Below are 22846 nucleotides of genomic sequence, written 5' to 3'. Positions count from 1 at the left end.
ATCTTATCTCTTTCAGAATAACTAAGTTCAAAAACGAAAGTTATAGCTCATGTTGCCAAGGATGTGGACAAAGGGGTACATTACTGCATTGCTGGTGTGAGTGCAAACTTGTACAGGTACTTTGTTAATATGTCAGTTTTCCAAGAAAATTGGGAATATTTTTACTTTAACCCAGTTATACTACTCCTGATGTGCCCAAAGGACACTCCACAATACCATAAGGATACTTGCAAAACTATGTTCATAGCCACTTTGTTATTAATAGCCAGAAACTAAAAATGACCTAGATGTCCCTCAACTAAAGAATGGATAAAGAAAATGGGGTATATTTATACAATGGAGTATTACTCAACTGTTAAAAACAATAACATCGTCAAATTTGTCAGCAAATGGATATAACTAGAAAGAAATCATATGAAGTGATATAACCCAGACCTGGAAAGACAAACATGCTATGTACTCACTTATAAGTGGATATTAGCTGTAAAGTAAAGGATAATTGTGCTACAATTCATAGAGCCAGAGTAGCTAAGTAATAATGAGGGCTCAAGGGTGTGTGTGTGTGTGTGCGTGAATCTGTGAAGGGGAAATAGAGTAGACACTGCAGATGGATGGGGATGGGGAGGGATCTGGATGGGAGATGCAGATGGGAACAGGAGAGATGAGGTTAGTGGAAGATAAAGCGAGAGAGTATTGGGAGAGACAAACAAAAGGGGGGGGGGGCAGAGGACCTCTCTGTAAAAGCTAGAAACCCAAGTACAATGGAAACTACCAAGGAATTTATGAGGGTGGCTCTAGCTAAGACTCTTAGCAATAACTATCTCTTATGACCAGGAAGACTTCCAATGGAGGGATTGGAACACCGATCCAGCCATAAAACCTTCAATGTACATTTTGTCCTGTCTACAATATATGCTGGGGTAAAGGTGTCTCAGAAATTCAATGACTGTTTTAGCTTGAGACCCTTGCCTCCTGACACTGCCAGAAAGGCCAGGAAACGAAGGCTGGATAGCCCAGAGACCTAGGATAGAACCAAATATGACTGGAAAAAAAGTGCTATCCTCACAGATTGGTGCCTAACCAATCAGAGAGGCTTCATCCAGGAACTGATAAAAATAGATGCAGAGACTCACAGCCAGTCATTAGGTGGAGCTTGGGGGGATCCTGCAGGATTTCTTTTTCCCTATTAGAGGAAAAGAAGTGCCTAGTCTTACTGCAGCTTGATATTCCATGGCTGGTTGACATTCATGGGGGCCTTTCTAAAAGAGAAATGGAGGAAGAGTGGATGGATAGAAAGAGGAAAAGTGGGGTAGGGGATTGGGAGGATAAAAGGGAAGGGAAACTAATTAGGATGTAAAAGAAAGAAAGAAAGAAAGAAAGAAAGAAAGAAAGAAAGAAAGAAAGAAAGAAAAGAAAGAAAGAAAGAGAGAGAGAAAGAAAGAGAGAAAGAAAAGAAAAGAAAAAATATTAATCCAAAAATGGAAATAGAGAATACATTTTTCTGTAGCTTTCTGGAATTAAGTTAATATAAATCTGATATAAATGGTGCTGGCCCACCACCATGGGCCACTATGATGAGCAAGTAAGTGGTGGAGAGATGAGAAAGAAAGAGGTGCAGAACAGTTTGAACACTGAAGAGAAGTGAAACTGGAGATGCAAAGGTAGTGAGAAACAGCCTGATGTGAGTATCCTGCCCTGCCACCTAAGGCCATGCCTGGGTCTACAGCCATATAGCAGCAAAGGTTTGTGTTAGTGTCAGTGGCCCAAGTCATATAGATGTTCCTGCCATGGTCTGCCACCTGGAACCATGTTGATATCCAAGACCTGTGCAGAGATCCCCCACCCCACTGTCTGGGACACTCAGGAGAGCTAGTGTTTGTGTAAAAATGCTGGACTCACATATGGACAAGGGAAAGATACTCCCTCCTCTTATCTTGCCCCCTCTGCCAGCCTGAGGTCATGAGAGCTAGTCCTGCCCCTTGATAACTGCAGCATTGGGCCAGCTAGCTAGGGCAGTGCCCAAGAACTCACCCTAATGGCATGAATGTGGAAGCTCTGGCAGGCTGACCAACTTAGCTACCACCTAGGCCCGGGCCCAGATTCAGGGCTTTTGAGTTGGCCCACCCTAATATCTACTCCATCTGTGAATTGATGGAGCATATGAAATGGCCAGTCGTGTAGATTCAAAGCTTCAGGGTCTCCCTAAAGCTTCAGGATCTCCATGGCACAGGGCAACAACAGGATATTTGAGAGAAGTCCCTGTAAGGATCTAGTATTGGTGTAGCAGAAGCCAGAGGCCTAGAACCAGACCAATGACTTATTGAAGTGAGCATTTGCAAGTAAAGATGTGTGGACAGAGAGGTACACTGTGGGACACACTGTGACACAGTACAGCTTCCATTGTGAGATTTTTTTTTTAATTTTTATTTTCTTTTGGGGGGAGGTATCAAGGGTGGGGAACAGATACAAAGGGACAGGGATGGGGAAATAAATGGGATTGTAGTTCATGATGTGAGATTAATTAAGAATCAATAAAGTTTTTCTTAAAAAATATGTAATATATATACATACACATATACATATATACACATATACATATATACATACACACATTCATATATATGACTGCTCTTGGTTATCTGATTACCTACCAGAACCAAATGGTCAGATCCTATTCCTGAAGATCCCACATACTTTGGTTGCAAGGCAGAGAGAAATTATGATAGAACTGACCTAGAATCTTCCTCTTTGATTTTTAACTTTCATGGAGGCTGAAGTTGTGATGTAGGCATCTAGAAGAGAAAAGTCAACTGTCAACGCTGCAAGGTATAATAGTAAACTTCCAGGCAAGAAAGGCCCACTGTGGCAATAGTGGCATGATTGTTATGGGAGTAGCCAACTGCTTTCAGATTGGATTTGAGGCCTAGTCTGTAGGAAGAAATGCCTATCTTGTACTATAGATCTGGTCAAAGGTACATGGCTGAGGAGGTTCTAGATCTTAAGGGTATAAACCTATCACTTTTGTTTTACAAAATTGACATGTTGTCTAAATACTTTCTAGGTATTTATGATTACATTAATAGACTAGTGCTTCTCTCTGTCTTGATCATCGAAGTTTTTTGTACTATAAACAGTGGCACTACAGAGATTGATGGCTGATCAAAAGCACTAAGACTTTCTCCAAGACTCATTTGAGATCCTGGAAGAGAGAGCAGGAAGAATGCAAGAACTGGATGATGGAAAGAACTGTGAGATGCTTCTTCTGTACAGGATGTGACTTGAGCACTTAGGACCTTACCTTACAGAAGTTGCAGTTGGAGCACTTAAGACCTTATAGAAGCTGCAGTTGCACGAGACTTACACAAGACAGGACTTGTCAACATTTAGTTAGTCATGGATGGGAGGGTTGGCTCAAGGAGTCCAGCCTCTCCTTAGACAGTTACTGGCAGTTGTTGACTACTTGTATGTGTGGAGAAGGGAGGGGGGAGGTCATCGTCTTCAATGTAGCCAGTCATTGGGGAATTACCCATGGTGCAATGGATATTTTCATAACTATATCTGTATAGGAGAACTTTGTTAAATTCAGTGGCTCACAAAACAAAAATAAAACAAAAAACATGACATTGGGAGGAGAGACTTGCTGGCAGGAGGTGAGGTTGGCACTGGTGTGAGAAGTCTGTGAAAAGGTAGGGTGATGAATGTGATAACAATGTATATATGCATATAATGAAAGTGTAAGGAAAGAAATTAAATGTTTTCAAATACATAAATTGGGCCTGTGAGATAGCTTACCAGGCTAAACTAACTACCAAACCTAACTACCTGAGTTCAATTCCCCAGAACCCATATAATGGAAGGAGAGAACCAATTCTGGCAAGTTGCCTTCTTACCTCCACACTCGTGTATGCTCCCTGCAATACAATAAATGATAATTTAACTTAAAAAATTTTATAAAAATTTATAAACATATAAGTGGTAACTCATAAAGCAAATACTAAGAAAATAAAATTATATCATGAAAAACAATTAAATAGGCCTGTTCCCAGAGCTAAACCAGTCTCAGAAGTGCTGACAATCCTGAGAGCTCAGGGGAGACTGCCACTTCTGCTCACATTCCTGGCCCAGGAAGAACCTGCCTAGTGCCCTCTGGATACAGGAACCTTGGAGCAGTCAGGGGCACGAAACTTCTGGTTTCTGCCCGCACCCAGAGCTGAAAGCCAGTCGCCAGGAGTGCCGACACATCTGAGAATACAGGTAAGACCCTGCTCCCAGCAACCCACCCAGTAGCCTCAGGACACAGAAAGGCAGAAGCAGTCTGGGACAGGACACTTCCAGTTTCTGCCTGCACCAGGAGCTGAACTGTTCCTACAGCTCTCTGTTCCCAGATCCAGGAGAAAGAAGACAGGTCTACAGGAGTGCTGACACACAGGCTTACAGGACGGTAAAGCCACTGTCAGAGACAGCAAGGCCAGCTAACACCAGAGACAACCTAATGGGGAGAGACAAGCGCAGGAAACTAAGCAACAGAATCCAAGACTACTTGGCATCATCAGAGACCAGTTTTCCCACCAAAGAAAATACTGGATATCCAAACACACTGGAAAACCAAGACTTGGATTTAAAAATCACATCTCATAATGATGATAGAGGACTTTAAGAAGGACATATATAACTACCTTAAAGATATACAGGACAATGTAGGTAAACAAGTAGAAGTCCTTAAAGAGGAAACACAAAAATCCCTTAAAGAATTACAGGAAAATGCAACCAAACAGGTGAAGGATTTCACAAAACCATCCAGGATTTAAAAATGGAAATAGATACAATAAAGAAATCACAAAAGGAGACAACCCTGGAGATAGAAAACCTAGGAAAGAGATTAGGAGTCATAGATACAAGCATCACCAATAGAATAAAAGAGATAGAAGAGAGAATCTCAGGGGGAGAAGATACCATAGAAAACATAAACACAACCATCAAAGATAATAGAAAACACAAAAAGTTCCTAATGTAAAATATCCAGGAAATCCGGGACACAATGAGAAGATCAACCTTAAGGATAATAGGTATAGAAAAGAGCAAAGAATCCCAACTTAAAAGGCCAGTAAATATCTTTTTAAAAAAATTATAGAGAAAAACTTCCATAACTTAAAGAAAGAGATGCCCATAAACATACAAGAAGCCTACAGAAGTCCAAATAGATTGGACCAGAAAAGAACAAAAAGAAGCAAATACACCCAAGAGGAGTAGATGTCAGAAAATAATCAAACTCAGGACTGAAATCAACCAAGTAGAAAAAAAAAAGAACTCTATAAAGAACATAACCAGGAGCTGGTTCTTTGAGAAAAATCAACAAGATAAATAAACCCTTAGCCAGATTAACCAGAGGGCACAGAAAGTGTATACAAATTAACAAAATCAGAAATGAAAAGGGAGACATAACAGCAGAATGTGAGGAAATTCAAAAATCACCAGATCCTACTACAAAAGCCTATATTCAACAAAACTGGAAAATTTGGATGAAACGGACAATTTTCTAGACAGATGCCAGATACCAAATTTAAATCAGGATTAGATAAACTATTTAAACTCCTAAGAAATAGAAGAAAAGGGATGGAACTAGAAAATATCATTCTGAGTATCTTTGTTGTATGTTGGAGCATCATTTGGGTTTTATTATAAAACTACATGCCACAAAACAACCCTGATTACAGGGACATGTTGGATACACCTAGATATGCACAGCCCAAATTCTGCCTCAATACCATTATCTATGTTTATAATGCAGCCCCCTTCATTCATATCCATTCTGTAACCATTATGCATGCATACAGATGTATTTACATATGCACTATGTGATTGGGTTAATATTAGTAATTAAGATGGGAATAATGAACATTATCTACGTTTATCTAGGCTGTGCTGAGCCTAGGTATCTGAGAAGTAGGCTACAGCACCATCTCTGACAACTTTGTCACCAAAGGTCACAAAAGATTTTAACAAGACACAGACATAACAAATGCTACAGGAAAGCAAATAAGGAAAAGAAGCAGAGGACATAGAGTATGAAGAGGATAAAGATGATAAAGAGGAGAACAAATAATGTACCATTGATGAAGCCAAGAAGCAGCTGTAAATGCCATGCTGGCTGCTTCCAGAGCTGAAGCTTCAATGCTGTCTTTGATGAAACTCAAGAACATTCAGGGGTTTTATCCAAGGGAGTTCAGATTTGGTGCAAATTGTAGTGAACCCCCTACACAAAATCATTCTAATGTGTGCATGGCCTTTGATTTCCTTTAGCCTGTTGGGAATCAGGCTATGTGCAGCCCTGAGTTTCTCTACATTGAATGACAATAAAAATTTTAGGCTCTACCTAGGAGGTTCCATTTTACAAGCAGCTGGCTATTTTAAGGGAGAAGTCCCTGGGTAGATTCAGAATCTGTACAGTCTATTAGGTAACCCTCATCTAGCATAGACTGACAAATATCCTATTCCTGGGAATAGAGGAGAACCCACTCTATTCATTTATTAGGTGAATTGAAACTGTGTGGCACATGTGCATTTAATTAAAACCCTATAAGGAAAACCAGGCCCTAAAACTTACCAGACATACCAGACCAAAAAAAGAATGGAACTCCTTCATCTGGAGCCCATAAAGTGATGGACACCTAACACTGTGTTGGCATGGCTCCCACACCAGTTTGATACCTGGTATGTAAGGAAGAACTGAGGATCTCCTTACTGTTCCTGGAGCTTCTGCTTGACTATGCTCCCTGCAGTTGACACTGCCTATTGGATCCCTTGCCTGTGCACCTATTTGCCTATGTGGACCTGGATCTTATCAGCCTTTCCCTGCCCCTCACCCATTTCCTACTTTTGATGGATCCAACCTTTCACCTGGCAGCTGAACTATCATCTTTACTCTCAAACCTGACTCCAGCAGCTCCAGCAGCAGTTCCCTTGAGGCACTGTCTGTTTCATTATCCCTACAGACTCCTTCTTAGTCCAACTTTACTGCAATCCCCTTCATTCATATCCATTCTGTAACTATTATGCATGCATACAGATGTATTTACTGTACTGTGTGATTGGGTTAATATTAGTAATTAAGATGGGAATAATGAACCTGCATTTGCCTCAGCCTAGCTACTACAAATTGCTGCCATGGAAACCTCTAAGCATTGTGACTTTATTGTTATTCAATAAATTATGACAGTATAGAAAGACAAAATCCTGTTTACCTTTGGTTCAGGAACTAACTGCAGGCAAATAGTATTCACCTATGGTTCTCTCTCTCTCTCTCTCTCTCTCTCTCTCTCTCTCTCTCTCTCTCTCTCTCTCTCACACACACACACACACACACACACACACACAAACACACGTTCTCCTCCCCTCATCGTCTTCTCATCCTCTTCCTCTCTTCCTTCCCCTCCTCCTTCCTCTTCCTTTTCTTCTTCCCTCCTTCTGCTCCTCTTCCCCTTTTCGTCAGATCCCTACTCATTCCTGTACTTCTTCATCCCTTCTTTTCTTCCTCCTCACCTCTGCCTTAAGATTGATATTGCTGTGAAGAGGCATCATGTCCAAGGCAACTCTTATAAAGGAAAACATTTAGTTGGGACTAGCTTATAGTTCAGAGTTTTTGGTCTATTATCAGCCATGGTAGGAAGCATGACAGCATTCAGGCAGACAAGGTACTGGAAGAGCTGAGAGTTCTACAACTTAATCAGAAGACAGCAGGAACACAATATGACATACTTCCTCCAAGAAAGCCACGCCTACTCCAAAAAGGCCAAACTTCCTAATAATGCCACTCCCTATGGTACTATGGGGGGCATTTTTATTCAAATCACCACACCCTCCTTTCCCTCTGCCTTTCCCTTCTTTTCCTCCTCCCCTCTCCCTCTTTCCTGCCTTCTTCCTCCTTGCTATCCCTCTTCATTCCTCCTCCCCTTCTTTTCCTCATCCTATTCTTCCTCCTCCTCAGTCGCTTCTCCATCCCTTCATTTCCTCCCTTCTTCTTCTTCCACTTGTCCTGCTTCCAACTTTCTTCTACGTGTCTTCTCCCCCTTCCTTGTCTTCCTCCTTCAGCTTTCCTTCTCCTCCCTGCCTTGCCCCTTCTCATCCTTCTAGTCTTCCCTCTCCTCACTCTCTCCTTCCTCTTTCCTTTCCATTACTTATTGTTCTCCTTTTACCCCTTCCTTTCTCCACTTTCCTTTTTCTTCCTCCTTTCCCTACTCCTCCACCTCCTCTTCTTGTCCTCCTTCTCCCCCTTCTCCTGCTCCCACTTTTTCTGTTTTTCCCCATCCATCTTTCTGTTTTTCTTCCTCTCCTCTTCTTTCTCCTATTCAACTTCTCCTCTCATCTTCCTTTTTCTCCATTCTACTTCCTTTCTTCTGATCTTTCTCCTCCTTTCCTTCTCTTGCCTACCTTGTCCCTTCTTGTCTTCCTTTTCTTCTTTCTCTCCTCCTCCACCATTTCTTCCATTCTTCTTAATATTCTTGCCCTATTTTCTCCCCTCATTTTTCTTCTTCTTGCACCTTCCTTCTCTGTCCTTTCTTTCCCTATCGTCTTGCTTCTTCTCCTCCTTGTCTTCTGTTTCTTTTCCTCCCCCTTCTCTTTTTCCCCTCCTTTTAATCCTCCTTCAGCTCTTCCTGTTCCTCCCCTTCCTCCCCTTCCTCCCTTCTTTTCTCTTTGCTCCCCTCTTCCTTCTCCCCTTTCCACCTTCTCTTCCTCCTCCCTACTACTCCACAACTTTTCCTCCCCTTCCTCTCCTTTCTCCCTTCCTTCTTGTCCATCTCTTCTTTTCTTCCTCCCCTCCGCCAAGTCTTCTCCCCTTCTTATTCTCCCTGTCTCTACACATCCCTCTTCTCTACCCCCTTTAGCTCCTCTTCTTCCCCTTCTTCCTTTTTCTTTATCATTCCTCTTCTTCCTCCTCTGCTTCTTCCTCTTCTTCTATCTAGGGAGTGAATTCATGGCCTTCTTAACTATATTTATAACCTTTTTACATTTTAAAAAGATTTCTACTTTTAATTATGTGTTTTATGTGTTTCGTGTATATCTATTATATTGAGCCTTTGGTACTGGAAATGAGGATATTTTATCACATAATATGAATACATAGTAGAAAATCATAATACAGAAGGGATAAAAGAACCCACATTCAAGCAATGTTGTCAAAATAAAGCAACAAAAATTTTTAGTGAACATTTATTTGTTGTTGAATGATGGTACATATAAAGAAGCACTTAAATTTTTTTCTGCTCACAACAATAATCAAATGGAAACATTAAGCCCTGTTAAACAATCTTCAAGAACATCAATTATACAATGCAAACAGCAAACAGAAATATTTGCTGATCCAGGATTAACTGAGTAGTCAGCTGACCCTCACAGGGCTTTGCAACAATATTCAGCAGAAGCTACTTTGTAATTGCTGACCTTAAACAGAGAAGTGGAATTCTCTGCAAGGTATTCAAGGAAATCATGCATATAGCTAGACACTAAGAGAAGACTCTGCCTATTAAGGGGTGAATTGGCCAATGCAGTACCAATTTTCACAAACAATCGCAGGAGGTGTGGAGCCCCATAAACCTGAGACATTGGAATATCAGGGTAAGCCAGGTGAATTTCAGCATACTGGGGCTTTTCAAACTGGCAGAGCAGTTGGGTTCCCAGCATCCTGTTGAAATACTCTCTTATTCCAGCTACAACTTCATCGACGGAGTATTCTCTATTATCAGCAAGTCCTTGTGACTTCACAAAAGTCACGTATTCTGCGAGAATGGTATCTACATTCTTCTCAGCAGGAAGTTGGAATAACTGCTTTTGCTTGTTGATCAAGTCCCAGTCCTCAACAAGACGAGACTTTAGTTCATCAGGCACCCTCAACTCAACTCCCATTTTTATCTTCACAGTAACAGGCAGGTTACAGTGAGGGACCTGGGCTACTTGGTTAGTATCACTGTCAATTCTCTTTTCTGGAGTACTCTGCAGGTTGTTTGGCTCTGTTACCCTAGACATGGATCCTGAAGAGGGTTTTACTTCAAGGAAGACTTTCTCCATGGAGGGATGACCATTCTCCACAGAGCACATATTGTCTACCACAGTCCCTTCTTCAGCTCTCTCCTCTGAAAGATCTGTCTCAACAGAGCAACCCTCCTCTGCCATGCTACCTTCCTCAGCAGAGAGCTGTCTCTCTGCCAGACAACTTCTCTTAGCAATGTGACCTCTCTCCATGGAGTGAACTCTTTCTGGAGAACGAACTCTCTTCACACAGACATTCTCTGCAGGTCGATGTTTTTTAGGAGGACAATATTTCATAGAGGCAGATAGATGCCTCTCTGCAGGGTGGCTTTTCTTCGAAGGGCGACCTCTCTTAGTATGGGGATCTTTCCCTGCAGAGGGTTTCCTCTCTTCATTACCCTTCTCAACTGAGTGCCCTACCTCTTCAGGGTGACTTTTCTTCCGAGGCTGACCTCTGTCTGTGGGGTGATCTTTTCCTGTAGACTGTCCCCTCTCTGCATGGTTACCCCTTTCTGCAGAGGAACTGTCCTTTTCAGGGCGGCTTTTCTTTGGAGGCTGACCTTTGCCAGTGGGGTGATCTTTCCCAGCAGAGGGCCCTCTTTTTGATTTACCCCTTCCAAATGAGCGAAATTCCTCTTCGTGTTGACTACTGTTGGGACGTCTCCCCGCATGGTGCTCTTTCCTTTTAGAGGGCCCTCTCTTGGCATAGCTTTCCTTCTCTTTTGAGGGACCCTCCTGGGCAAGCTGGTTTTTCTTTGAAGGTCCACTTCTGCTAGTGGAGCGATCTTTGCCTGCAGAGGGTCCTCTTGATATATTGCTACTATGCTCGACTGAGTGACTCTTCTTTGCAGAGCCACTTTTATTGGGGCGACCTCTTCCACAATGATCGTTCCCTGCAGAGGGTCCTCTTGGTACACAGATACCACTTTTGATTGAACAGCACCCCTCTGCAAGGCTACTTTTGTTGGAATGATATCTTCTTGCAGGACGCTCATTCCCTGCAGAGGGTTCTTTTGATGCACAGGTACTGCTCTCAACTGAGCGAATCTTCTCTGCAGGCCCACTTTTATTGGGGTGACCTCTTCCTCCAGGGCGATCTTTCCCTAAAGAGGGCCCTCTTGATGTATTGTGACTACCCTTGACAGAGGGATCCTCCCTTTCAGGGCCACTTTTATTAGAGTGACCTCTTCCTCCACGGCGATCTTTCCCTACAGAGGATCCTCTCGATGTACTGCGACTACCCTTGACAGAGGGACCCTCCTTTTCAGGCCCGCTTTTGTTGGAGTGACCTCTTCCTCCAGAGCGATCTTTCCCTACAGAGGGCCCTCTTGATGTACTGCGACTACCCTTGGCAGAAGGTCCCTCCTTTTCAGGGCCCCTTTCATTAGGGTGACCTCTTCCTCCAGAGTGATCTTTCCCTACAGAGGATCCTCTTGATATACTGAGACGACCCTTGACAGAGGGATCCCCCTTTTCAGGCCCGCTTTTGTTGGAGTGACCTCTTCCTCCAGAGCGATCTTTCCCTACAGAGGGCCTTCTTGATGTACTGCGACTACCCTTGAAAGAAGGTCCCTCCTCTTCAGGGCCCCTTTTACTGGGGTGACCTCTTTTTCCAGAGTGATCTTTCCCTACAGAGGGCCCTCTTGATGTACTGCGAATACCTTCAACTGAGCGACTCTCCTCTGTGGGGCTGCTTTTGCTGGAGCGACCTCTTCCTCCAGGGCGATCTTTCCCTGCAGAGGATCCTCTTGATGTACTGCGACTACACTTGACAGAGGGACCCTCCTTTTTAGGGATGTTTTTATTGGGGTAACCTCTTCTTCCAGGGCGATCTTTCCCTACAGAGGGCCCTCTTGATGTACTGCGAATACCTTCAACTGAGCGACTCTCCTCTGTGGGGCTGCTTTTGTTGGAGCGACCTCTTCCTCCAGGGCGATCTTTCCCTGCAGAGGATCCTCTTGATGTACTGCGACTACACTTGACAGAGGGACCCTCCTTTTTAGAGATGTTTTTATTGGGGTAACCTCTTCTTCCAGGGCGATCTTTCCCTGCAGAGGGCCCTCTTGATGTACTGCGACTACCCTTGACAGAGGGACCCTCCTTTTTAGGGCTGCTTTTATTGGGGTAACCTCTTCTTCCAGGGCGATCTTTCCCTGCAGAGGGCCCTCTTGATGTACTGCGACTACCCTTGACAGAGGGACCCTCCTTTTTAGGGCTGCTTTTATTGGGGTAACTTCTTCTTCCAGGGTGATCTTTCCCTGCAGAGGGCCCTCTTGATGTACTGCGACTACCCTTGACAGAGGGACCCTCCTTTTTAGGGCTGCTTTTATTGGGGTAACCTCTTCTTCCAGGGCGATCTTTCCCTGCAGAGGGCCCTCTTGATGTACTGCGACTACCTTCAACTGAGCGACTCTCCTCTGTGGGGCTGCTTTTGTTGGAGCGACCTCTTCTTCCAGGGCGATCTTTCCCTGCAGAGGGCCCTCTGGATGTACTGCGACTATCCTTGACAGAGGGACACTTTTTTTCAGGCCCACATTCATTAAGGTGACTTCTTCCTCCAGGGCGATCTTTCCCTGCAGAGGGCCCTCTTGATGTACTGCGACTACCCTTGACAGAGGGACCCTCCTTTTTAGGGCTGCTTTTATTGGGGTAACTTCTTCTTCCAGGGCGATCTTTCCCTGCAGAGGGCCCTCTTGATGTACTGCGACTACCCTTGACAGAGGAACCCTCCTTTTTAGGGCTGCTTTTATTGGGGTAACCTCTTCTTCCAGGGCGATCTTTCCCTGCAGAGGGCCCTCTTGATGTACTGCGACTACCTTCAACTGAGCGACTCTCCTCTGTGGGGCTGCTTTTGTTGGAGCGACCTCTTCCTCCAGGGCGATCTTTCCCTGCAGAGGATCCTCTTGATGTATTGCGACTACACTTGACAGAGGGACCCTCCTTTTTAGGGATGTTTTTATTGGGGTAACCTCTTCTTCCAGGGCGATCTTTCCCTGCAGAGGGCCCTCTTGATGTACTGCGACTACCCTTGACAGAGGGACCCTCCTTTTTAGGGCTGCTTTTATTGGGGTAACCTCTTCTTCCAGGGCGATCTTTCCCTGCAGAGGGCCCTCTTGATGTACTGCGACTACCCTTGACAGAGGGACCCTCCTTCTTAGGGCTGCTTTTATTGGGGTAACCTCTTCCTCCAGGGCGATCTTTCCCTGCAGAGGGCCCTCTTGATGTACTGCGACTACCCTTGACAGAGGGACCCTCCTTTTTAGGGCTGTTTTTATTGGGGTAACCTCTTCTTCCAGGGCGATCTTTCCCTGTAGAGGGCCCTCTTGATGTACTGCGACTACCCTTGACAGAGGGACCCTCCTTTTTAGGGCTGCTTTTATTGGGGTAACCTCTTCTTCCAGGGCGATCTTTCCCTGCAGAAGGCCCTCTTGATGTACTGCGACTACCTTCAACTGAGTGACTCTCCTCTGCAGACCCACTTTTGTTGGTGTGACCTCTTCCTCCAGAGCGATCTTTCCCTGCAGAGGGCCCTCTTGATGTACTGCGACTACCCTTGACAGAGGGACCCTCCTTTTTAGGGCTGCTTTTATTGGGGTAACCTCTTCTTCCAGGGCGATCTTTCCCTGCAGAGGGCCCTCTTGATGTACTGCGAATACCTTCAACTGAGCGACTCTCCTCTGCAGGCCCACTTTTGTTGGTGTGACGTCTTCTTCCAGAGCGATCTTTCCCTGCAGAGGGCCCTCTTGATGTACTGCGACTACCTTCAACTGAGCGACTTTCCTCTGCAGGCCCACTTTTGTTGGTGTGACCTCTTCCTCCAGAGCGATCTTTCCCTGCAGAGGGCCCTCTTGATGTACTGCGACCACCCTTGACAGAGGGATCCTCCTTTTTAGGGCTGTTTTTATTGGGGCAACCTCTTCCTCCAGGGCGATCTTTCCCTGCAGAGGGTACTTTTGGTGTACAGATCCCACATTTGACTGAGCAGCTTTCCTCTGCAGAGCCACTTTTGTTGGAGCAACTTCTTGCAGGGCGATCTCTGCCTACAGAAGGTCGTCTTGATGCAGAGATACTACTCTTGACTGAGCAACCCTCCTCTGCAGGGCTGCTTTTGTTAGGGCGACCCCTTCCTGCAGGGAGATCTTTCCCTGCAGAGGGCCCTCTTGGTGTAGAGACACCACTCTTGACTAAGTGACTCCCCACTTCAACACCACTTTCCTTGGAGCGACCTCTTTCTCTAGAGTGATCTTTTCTTGTAGAGAATTGTTTTAATGCACAGATACCACACTTGATTGAGCACCACTGCTCTGCAAGGCTATTTTTGTTGAGGCGACATTTTCTTGCTGGGCGCTCTTTCCCTGTAGAAGGTCCTCTTGATTCACAAATATCCCTCTCATCTGAGAGGCTCTCCTCTGTGGGGCCACTTTTGTTGGAGCTACTTCTTCTTGCAGAACGGTCTTTGCCTGCAGAAGGTCCTCTTGATGTACTGCGACTATCGTTGACTGAGGGACCCTCCTTTTCAGGACCACTTTTATTGGGGCGACCCCTTCCTCCAGAGCGATCTTTCCCTTCAGAGGGTCTTCCTGATGTACTGCGACTACCCTCAACTGACCAACCCTCCTTTGTAGGGCCGCTTTTGTTGGAGCGACTTCTTGCAGGACGATCTTTCCCTCCAGACGGTCGTCTTGATGCAGAGATATTCTTGAGTGAGCGATCCTCCTCTGCAGGAACTCTTTTGTTGGGGCGACCTCTTCGTTCAGAGCAATGTTTCCCTGCAGAAGGTCCTCTTGGTGTACAGATACCACACTGGATTGAGCACAACCGTTCTGCAAGGCTATTTTTGTTAAGGCGACATCTTCTTACAGGGCGCTCTTTCCCTGTAGTAGAGGGTCCTTTTGATGCACAGGTATCACTCTCAACTGAGCGACTCTCCTCTGTGGGGCCGCTTTTGTTGGGGTGACCTCTTCCTCCAGGGCGATCTTTCCCTGCAGAGGGTCCTCTTGGTGCACTGCTACCATACTCCATCGAGTGACCCTTCTCTGCCCTACGGATTTTATTGGGGCGCCCTCTTCCTGCAGGGCTATCTTTCCCTGCAGAGGGTCCTCTCGATGCAGAGATACCACTCTCGACTGATCGTCTGTCCTCTCCAGGGTTGCTTTTATCGGAGCGACTTCTTACAGGGCGATCCTTCCCTGCAGAGGGTACACTTGAGTCACAGATACTACACTTGACTGAGTGACCCTCCTCTGAAGGGTTGCTTCTTTTGCGGCGAACTCTTCCTGCCAGACCATCTTTTTCTGCAGAAATTACTCTTGATTCATAGCTACTTTTCTGGGAGTGGACTTTCTCTTCCAGATGACTTTTTTTGGCTGGCCGTCTTCTCCTTGAAGGGCAATCTTTCTCTGTAGAGAGTCCACTATCTGTAGCACCACCTCTCTCTATCTGGTGATCTCTCTCTGCAGAGCCAGGTGTCTTGGCTGAATAGCCCTTTTTTGCAGGGTGCCGATTCTCATTAGAGAGACCCTTCTTAGTAGGTTGACTTCTCTTGGTAGGGCGGCCTCTCTCAGTGGCAGGAGCATAGGAACTTCTCTCTGTCAACTGACCTTTCTCTGTGGATTGAGATTTTTCTGTAGGGCATCTTTTCTTGATAGGACGCCCTCTATCCTCAGGATGATCTTTCTCTAAAGAGCTATGCTTCACAGATGAATGATGGTTCTCTTTAATGTTGGATTTCTCAGGAAAGCGAAGGGTCTTCCCAGAGCGGTGCGACTCAGAGTGGTGCCTCCCAGCAGAAGCACTTTTCTGGGTCATCCGACCTTTTAAAGTTGGCGGGTGCTTCTCTGCAGAGGATCTCTTCTCTGTAGTAAGGCATTTTTCAGCATAGGCATGCTTCTCTGCTAACAGAAGCTTTTCGGTCGAGGAGCTTTTAACTATAGTGTGATGTTTCTTGGCGACAGAACGACGCTTCTCAGCCGAAGGATTTTTCTTTGTTGAGTAGGCTTTCTCAGTGGAGGGAATTTTCTCCACAGCACAGGTTTTCTCCTCAGAGTAACTTTTCTCCACTGAATGGCTTTTCTTCACAGAGCGGGCCCGCCGTCGTCTCTGAAGAGTTGATTGAAGACTCCTCAGCTCGGTTGACTTCTGTGGTGAGGAGACACTTCTTGCCTTTCGGACCCGCCTGTCGCTTGGCTTTAGCTTTGAAAAGTCGTCTCCTTCAGCAAACTGCTGGTCACAAAGGTAAGGACCTTTCTTTTTGGAACTCATTTAAGCAATATTCTTGCTTTATCTTCGAAGAACTAATCAATTCCCATATTTTCTGGACTGACTGGAAAAATGAACTGGGAACCGAACCCAGAACTCTGTAGTCCAAATGACTTCTACATTCAGGAGTAAATTCCCTGATTTTACATCAAATTTAGCTCTTTTTAAAGAGGGTGGAGGAGCGGCAGTGAAAAGCGTTACTGCTGCCTGTCCAACCCGCAGGGCAAATGCCGGTTTCTCTGGCAACAATTCGTAAACAAACGTCATCTTGGGGGCGGGCCTATGCCCGTCAACCAATCAGTAGTCTTATGTAAATTTATTATGTTCCATAGCCAAATGATTGGACCACCACTCTGATGTCACAATGATGGCCATGAGAAGGGAGGGCCTTCCTTTCCCTTCCTTTTTTTTTTTTTTTCTCCAAGTTTTCCCCAAGCTTGCAAAGATCCCAAAGTTTCTGCCTCCCTCCCACAGTACAGGCATTAAAGACATGTATGTGCTGTTCACCTTTCTTGATTAAAGCAATTTCGTTTCCGTGACTCTTTTTCTGCCTGAATCACTTGGTTCTTACCATTCAATCCTAGTTGAAAGGATATAAAGAAGCTCCAGGTTTGAGATTCCTACATCCCAGAGGGAGAAAAAGAAAGGGGTGTCACTTCTAGCCTTTAATCCCCTAGGAATAATAGGTCTATTTTCATCCTCCCTTTCTCCCTTGCATTCAGGATTGGGCCACTTCTGAGTGGGGTAATGAGTTCATTTCCATTCACCCTGAGAAAGCAAGACTAAGAAATGAGTCTGTTAAACTGAGTGTCTCAAAAAGTATATAGATAAATTGAAAGTTTAAAAAAATGGAAAAAGATACAAGACATAAATTGCAACCTTAAGAATGGTAGAGTGCCAATGTGAGTATCAGAAAGAAAAATAGATATTAAAACAAAAATATTACAGGATAAAGAAAGCTTTCTAATGATGAAAGGGTTAGACTATTAGGAAGTTATTCCAATAACGAACATCTAATCATCTAAGAATATAGAACAAAGTATATGAAACAAAAAGTCACAGAAATACAATAGACAATTCAAAAGTACTAATTGGAGAACTCAATAGCCACTTTCAGTAATGAATAGAACATTTGGTGGTTTTACTAGGTATGGCTTCCATAGACTCATGTATCTGAATGCTTAGCCTATAAGGAGTGACAATACTAGGGTGTGTGATCTTGTTGGAATGGATGTGGCCTTGCTGGAGAAAGTGTGTCTCTTTGTGTGGTGGAATGGAGGTCTTCCATGGTTAAGCTATACCCAGTGTGGCACAGAGTCTCCTCCTGCCTGTGGATCAAGATGTAGAACTCTCAGTACTAGTATGTTTGCTTGCATGTCACCATGTTTCCTGCTGTGATAATAATGGACTAAATCTCTGAATCTGCAATTAAATGTCCTTTATAAGAGTTACCATGATCATGGTGTTTCTTCACAGCAATAAAACCCCAACTAAGACAGAACACTAAAAAGAAGATAACAATAAAATAAAAGTATGGAACATCTCTATGAAGCAAATAATCTTAGAAATAAATCTATAAAATTCACCCAAGAAAAACAGAATAGACATTCTTCTCAAGTACTTTAAAGGATGCAATGCCTTATTCTGAGCTTTTTGAACACTCATACACATACATACAAAGAGCACATACACATTTTTTAAAGTTATCAACTCAATAATCTAACCCTCTTAAGACACTAGAAAAAGAAGGAAGTTAACAAACAAGAACAATAAAATAATGGAGATTTGGGTAAAAATTAATAAGATATAGAGTAGAAAAACAGTAGATAAAACTGATTATTCCATTTCCATAAAACATTGAGAAGCCTGGTGCCAGGTAGGCAAGCCTGAGAATTTACATCCTGATCCACAGGAAGGCAGACAGAGAGGATGACACTGGGCCTGGCATTGGCTTTTAAACAAGGCAACAACGTTCTAACCCTTCCAAGATAGCTCCACTAAGAACTAAGCATTCAAACTGATGAGCCTATAGGGACCATTCTCATTCAAAGCACCACAAACTGAATAAGCTTTTGATTAGGTTAAGCAAGAAAATGTATTGAGAGAAGAAGAGAATGTTCCAGTTGCAAGAATTAGAAATAATCCATAAGATGGATAGCAGTAGGGTCTGAGGTCACTTCCCACATATAAATCCTAGCTCCCTTACATCTTTCGCAAGGTTTAAAGCCAGAATATCTGTCTTTTCTGCTGGGCATCTAAACTTGTATCTTTATAAGACTCCTTTGCCATATGCCTCTTTGCCTTGTGTTTTGGACCTACTTAAGTTTCTGCCTCTCCAAACCTGAAACATTCTGCTGTGTCTTTCATGGCTAAGAGGTAAAGTGATTTGAAGTTCTCAGCTCCCATCTGCAGACACACGCAAACTGGTTATGGATATATAGATCACAGGTTCCATCTTATAGAGGTTCAGGTGTCTTTTGAACATGAATGCTACTGAAAAAATTTTTCATGTTGTTCTAGTCTACTGAGAAGGCAGCTCTGTAGTAGGATTTTGGCCCATCTGCTCCAGACCCAGGCATGTCTCTGTCCTGTGTCAGGCTGGTCACCTGACCCAGTTACAGAGAAAAAGAACAAACCAGAAGAGCAGAGGAAAAGACACTTTGTGCTTAAAATTAGATAAAATATAAACTATTTGCAATAGGGATACTGTTGTTTATCATATACTTCATTTCTTCCTTTTGTTTAAATTTCTGAATATCTTGTCTCCTCTTTTCCTTGTTTTTGTTTACTATCTTTAAAGCTTTTGTAAGACTTTAATTTTCTGTATTTTAGGATTTGCAAATTCATTGAATGTGAGCTTTAAAAAAATCTATGTATAAGTAATTTTAAGTTGCTATAACACACTGTGATGTACCTTGGATTCAACTCTTGATTACGAAAAATATATGTGCCTGATATACTCACCTTGGAGTTCCATGTAGCTTGCTGTCATCTTAAGTAATGACCTAGGCTCACTTTGGAGTCTATAACAGCCATGAGGCTTGCAATGTGACTTCACCACTATTATGGCTAAGGCAAACATGTAATATAAATAAATGCAGGTACTACCGACTGAGCTCTCTGCTTATCATTGTAATACCAGGCTTTCAAGGTGGTTTGTTTTGAAACTGAGTCATATAAAAAACTGGCATTTTGTAAAATCATATTATAAAAAGTTCAAGAAAATGAGTCTCCAGTCTCTTTGTGGAGGGTATTTATGATTTAAAGTTTCTTTTGATGCTAAATGATCTTTAATTCAAGAAATATAATTTTTTAAGCTTAAACTTAACATAAAATTATAAAATCTTAATCTTATAATAGAGTTACTAATTCATATAGCCTATTAAATATAATTAAGATATAGAACTTATTGGTCATTCATGCTTAATACAAATGTAATTCATTTATAGAAGCAAACTTGAAGAGAGAGTACAATTTTTATATCCCATCATAAAGTATTCTATGTATCTTGTCAACATTAAACCTAAAGCAAGTATAATAAGTTTAAAGTAAACTTGTAGTTTATTTGATATAAAATAATATTCAAAATCAGGTATATAAAATTGGCTATTCGGGGGGAGGGTGGTAATGGGGGAGGATGGGGAGGGGAACACCCCTAGAGAGGGGAATGGGGAGGGATTAGGGGGATATTGGCCCAGAAACTGGGAAGGGGAATAACAATTGAAATGTAACAATTGTAAATAAGAAATATTCAAGTTAATAAAGATGAAAAAATGGGGTTCAGAGCTAAACAAAGAATTCACAGCTGAGGAATGCCAAATGGCTGAGAAACACCTAAAGAAATGTTAAACATCTTTAGTCATAAGAGAAATGCAAATCAAAACAACCCTGAGATTTCACCTCACACCAGTGAGAATGGCTAAGATCAAACACTCAGGTGACAGCAGATGCTGGCCAGGATGTGGAGAAAGAGGAACACTCCTCCATTGTTGGTGGGATTGCAGACTGGTACAACCATTCTGGAAATCAGTCTGGAGGTTCCTCAGAAAATTGGACATTGCACTACCTGAGGACCCAGCTATACCTCTCTTGGGTATATACCCAAAAGATGCCCCAACATATAACAAAGACATGTGCTCCACTATGTTCATAGCAGCCTTATTTATAATAGCCAGATGCTGGAAAGAACCCAGATGCCCTTCAACAGAGGAATGGATACAAAAAATGTGGTACATCTACAGAATGGAATATTACTCAGCTATCAAAAACAATGACTTTATGAAATTCATAGGCAAATGGATGGAACTGGAAAATATCCTGAGTGAGGTAACCCAATCACAGAAAAACACACATGGTATGCATTCATTGATAAGTGGCTATTAGCCCAAATGCTCGAATTACCCTAGATGCACAGAACACATGAAACTCAAGAAGGATGACCAAAATGCAAATTATTCACTCCTCCTTTAAAAGGGGAACAAGAATACCCTTGGGGAGGAATAGGCAGGCAAAGTTTAGAACAGAGGCAGAAGGAACACCCATTCAGAGCCTGCCCCACATGTGGCCCATACATATACAGCCATCCAATTAGACAAGATGGATGAAGCAAAGAAGTGCAAGCCGAAGGAACCAGATGTTGTCCTGAGAGACACAGCCAGAATACAGCAAATACATAGGCGAATGCCAGCAGCAAACCACTGACCTGAGAATGGGACCCCCGTTGAAGGAATCAGAGAAAGGACTGGAAGAGCTTGAAGGGGCTCAAGACCCCATAAAACAACAATGCCAACCAACCAGAGTTTCCAGGGACTAAGACACTACCCAAAGACTATACATGGACTGACCCTGGGCTCCAACCTCATAGGTAGCAATGAATAGTCTAGTAAGAGCACCAGTGGAAGGGGAAGCCCTTGGTCCTGCCGAGACTGAACCCCCAGTGAACATGATTGTTGGGGGGAGGGCGATAATGGGGGGAGGATGGGGAGGGGAACACCCATATAGAAGGGGAGTGGGAGCGGTTAGGTGGATGTTGGCCTGGAAACTGGGAAAGGGAATAACAATCAAAATGTAAATAAGAAATACTCAAGTTAATAAAGTTGGAAGAAAAAAAAGATTAAATGCTTGAGTGAAATCAGTTAAATTTACTATACACTCAAATGTCAGGAAACCCACCCAGCTCAAGTCGTTTTCTTGGATGGAGCCTAAGTTCTCTTGGAAAGACCACCATCCTACCATAGTAAGTTGCATGCTAGCCTCATTGCACGATAAGGATGCATGGCAAATAAGACTTGCCAGAGGTCTACTGCTTCTGACTCCACCTGCTTAGGCCTTACCAGCTCTGGCAATGTAGGGCAAATCAGAAAAACAACAAAAACTTCTCTTTACCTTAAAGGTAAATTTCTCCTCATGTCTCACATGACAGGATTTGGGGGCCAGGGAATAGATTCTCTTACCCAGAGAAGGATCCCAGAGACTGCACCCTCATATCACCCAAGCATCTTAAATAACAGAGAAGCAAATAGCAATTACTCTGCCCTTAATGTCTCCTGAACTGACATATAATGATGCTATGACCAGGACAACTTTGTACCTTAGCCTACCATCTAATGGGTATGGGACCTGTAGGCTAGTTCAATGGACCTTGCTTTTTACTCTAGCACTCAATTCTTTCCTAAAAGTAAAAGCTAATTCCAGCATCTACACCCTCATGACCCATGTTTCCTCATTAAAGAAGGATACCAGATATTCTGTAATCAAACCCTCAGCTTTGGAAAGCTTTCTAGAATATCCAAATGGTGTTGTTGACAGTGGGTTTTATATCTGTAGACTCAGCAAATGATTCTATTATGTGATATCCTTAGCCCTTAGATTGCTTGGAAGGAGATGACTTAGACTAAGGGATTCTCTTCAACCTGGCTCACCTGTGGTGCTTTGAGAATATAATCTAATGTCTACCCAGATTGAGAGCTCTAGGGCCAGTACCTGTCCTTTCACCTTGAAGCCTACAAGGAGAAGAAGGGCTTTGGCACTGATGTTTCCTAAGAGACTCCAAAAGACAAAAGCTCATTTCATTTGTGTAGTACTGCATTCTGCCTCTCTGCTGGGGATGCCTGATTGCTGCCAGTACACTGCTGGGAGGAGGCAGGGAAAAGCCTGAAACAGAAAGTCCACAGTGGTTCCCAGCCTCCTTGATCAGTACCCAGGTGCCACCAGCTTACTGCCTAGAGAGGGAGTCAAGGAGCCTGGTAAAGGTCTATCTTTCCCCTCTGGGATCCTGCGCAACAGGCAGGAAGGGTAGGCGGGGTCCAGGACAAGCAGAATATGGTTTAACTGGGAGTGAATGCCAAGAGTACTGGAGGGGCTGGAGGGTAGAAAGCCTTCCCCACAGAGATCCTTAATGAAGCAGCTCTCTGAGAAACTCCTTGCTGGTTAATATGGCCTTATTTGATGGTAGTTAAGAGACAGAAAACAGCAGTACAGATTCCATCTTGTCCTCTAAACTTTATTTTAAGCTGCTATCCTTGGGAAACCTTGGGAAAGGCTGCTGTCTTCTGTCCTTGGAGAA

At 43.5% G+C, this 22846-nt stretch overlaps 1 protein-coding gene and 1 pseudogene across 3 annotated transcripts; both read right to left on the bottom strand.

The window, feature by feature from the left end:
* Positions 1 to 9193: 9193 nt before the first annotated feature.
* LOC134484144 (collagen alpha-1(VII) chain-like) lies at positions 9194 to 17946 on the bottom strand. Of its 3 annotated transcripts, none has more exons than XM_063280527.1 (2): positions 12630 to 17946; positions 9194 to 12419 (listed from the first exon to the last, which is right to left on the bottom strand). In XM_063280527.1, the coding sequence occupies exons 1-2, from the start codon at positions 16282 to 16284 to the stop codon at positions 9388 to 9390; spliced, it is 6687 nt and encodes a 2228-aa protein (XP_063136597.1). In that variant the 5' UTR covers positions 16285 to 17946; the 3' UTR covers positions 9194 to 9387. The 3 variants fall into 3 exon arrangements, with proteins under 3 accessions (XP_063136597.1, XP_063136596.1, XP_063136595.1); XM_063280526.1 differs by having other exon boundaries at positions 9194 to 13469; positions 13575 to 17946; XM_063280525.1 differs by having other exon boundaries at positions 9194 to 17945.
* On the bottom strand, positions 9388 to 9757 carry RGD1564748 (similar to Mortality factor 4-like protein 2 (MORF-related gene X protein); annotated as a pseudogene).
* Positions 17947 to 22846: the final 4900 nt, after the last annotated feature.

The sequence above is a fragment of the Rattus norvegicus genome, chromosome X, assembly GCF_036323735.1.
Source record: "Rattus norvegicus strain BN/NHsdMcwi chromosome X, GRCr8, whole genome shotgun sequence".
In the NCBI taxonomy this organism is placed as follows: domain Eukaryota; kingdom Metazoa; phylum Chordata; class Mammalia; order Rodentia; family Muridae; genus Rattus; species Rattus norvegicus.
The sequence above is the reverse complement of the archived record's forward strand: the minus strand, read 5'-3'. Positions and strand labels throughout refer to the sequence as shown.

What these genes read in the sequence shown, in the direction of transcription:
- LOC134484144 (XM_063280525.1), bottom strand. Translation starts at nt 16,284, where the DNA reads ATGAGTTCCAAAAAGAAAGGTCCTTACCTTTGTGACCAGCAGTTTGCT.